Here is a 532-nt window from a genome sequence, read left to right as displayed (position 1 = left end):
CATCCCCGACTTCCACATCACGCTGGCCTCCTAGGCCGCGCACACGAGCGAGAGGTTTTGCAGTTGTTTTCCGTCACCTGTGCGCAGAGAAGCAGCACAGGCTGGTTCAGACCGCGTTTGATTAATTAGTGGACCTGAGTAATTAATTTATTTTAAAAGATTGTCTGAATAGCCAGCCTGTACTTATGGTTTATGTATGAATGTATATATGTCTGAAATGTAATAAAAATGTACATTAAAAGTTTTTTTCCTTCTTTTGCATTTTCTGAGTTCTGTTTCTTCCGTGCGAGCGTCAGTGAAGTGCCACGTCTTCGCGCGACATGTCACGCGTCACGTCATTTTATCGTCTGTCTCTGTTCGTAGAGCAGAACCGTGAATGGAGGAGGTTTCCTAATAACATCACGTTCACTTACCAAAGAAGGTCAGTGACACACACACATTTCACTGTTCATTTAGACTTAACGAATGTTGAAGTGATGTTTTAACGAAGACTCGTTAACTCGTAGACAGACTCAAGCTCGTCTGTTCTGTC

The 532-nt window shown here is 43.2% G+C and overlaps 1 protein-coding gene across 2 annotated transcripts in view; it reads left to right on the top strand.

Annotated features, from left to right (window-relative positions):
- polr3a (polymerase (RNA) III (DNA directed) polypeptide A) overlaps nt 1-261 on the top strand; it is a 15,012-nt gene extending 14,751 nt beyond the window's left edge. For both annotated transcript variants that reach the window (XM_035533602.1, XM_035533601.1), the window contains one exon: nt 1-261. This exon is cut by the window's left edge and continues 115 nt beyond it. In XM_035533602.1, coding sequence (XP_035389495.1) covers nt 1-34 — 34 coding nt within the window. In that variant the 3' untranslated portion in view covers nt 35-261.
- Nucleotides 262-532: the final 271 nt, after the last annotated feature.

Source organism: Electrophorus electricus, chromosome 14, assembly GCF_013358815.1.
Source record: "Electrophorus electricus isolate fEleEle1 chromosome 14, fEleEle1.pri, whole genome shotgun sequence".
Taxonomy (NCBI): Eukaryota; Metazoa; Chordata; class Actinopteri; order Gymnotiformes; family Gymnotidae; genus Electrophorus; species Electrophorus electricus.
This window is presented reverse-complemented; position numbering and strand designations above follow the sequence as displayed.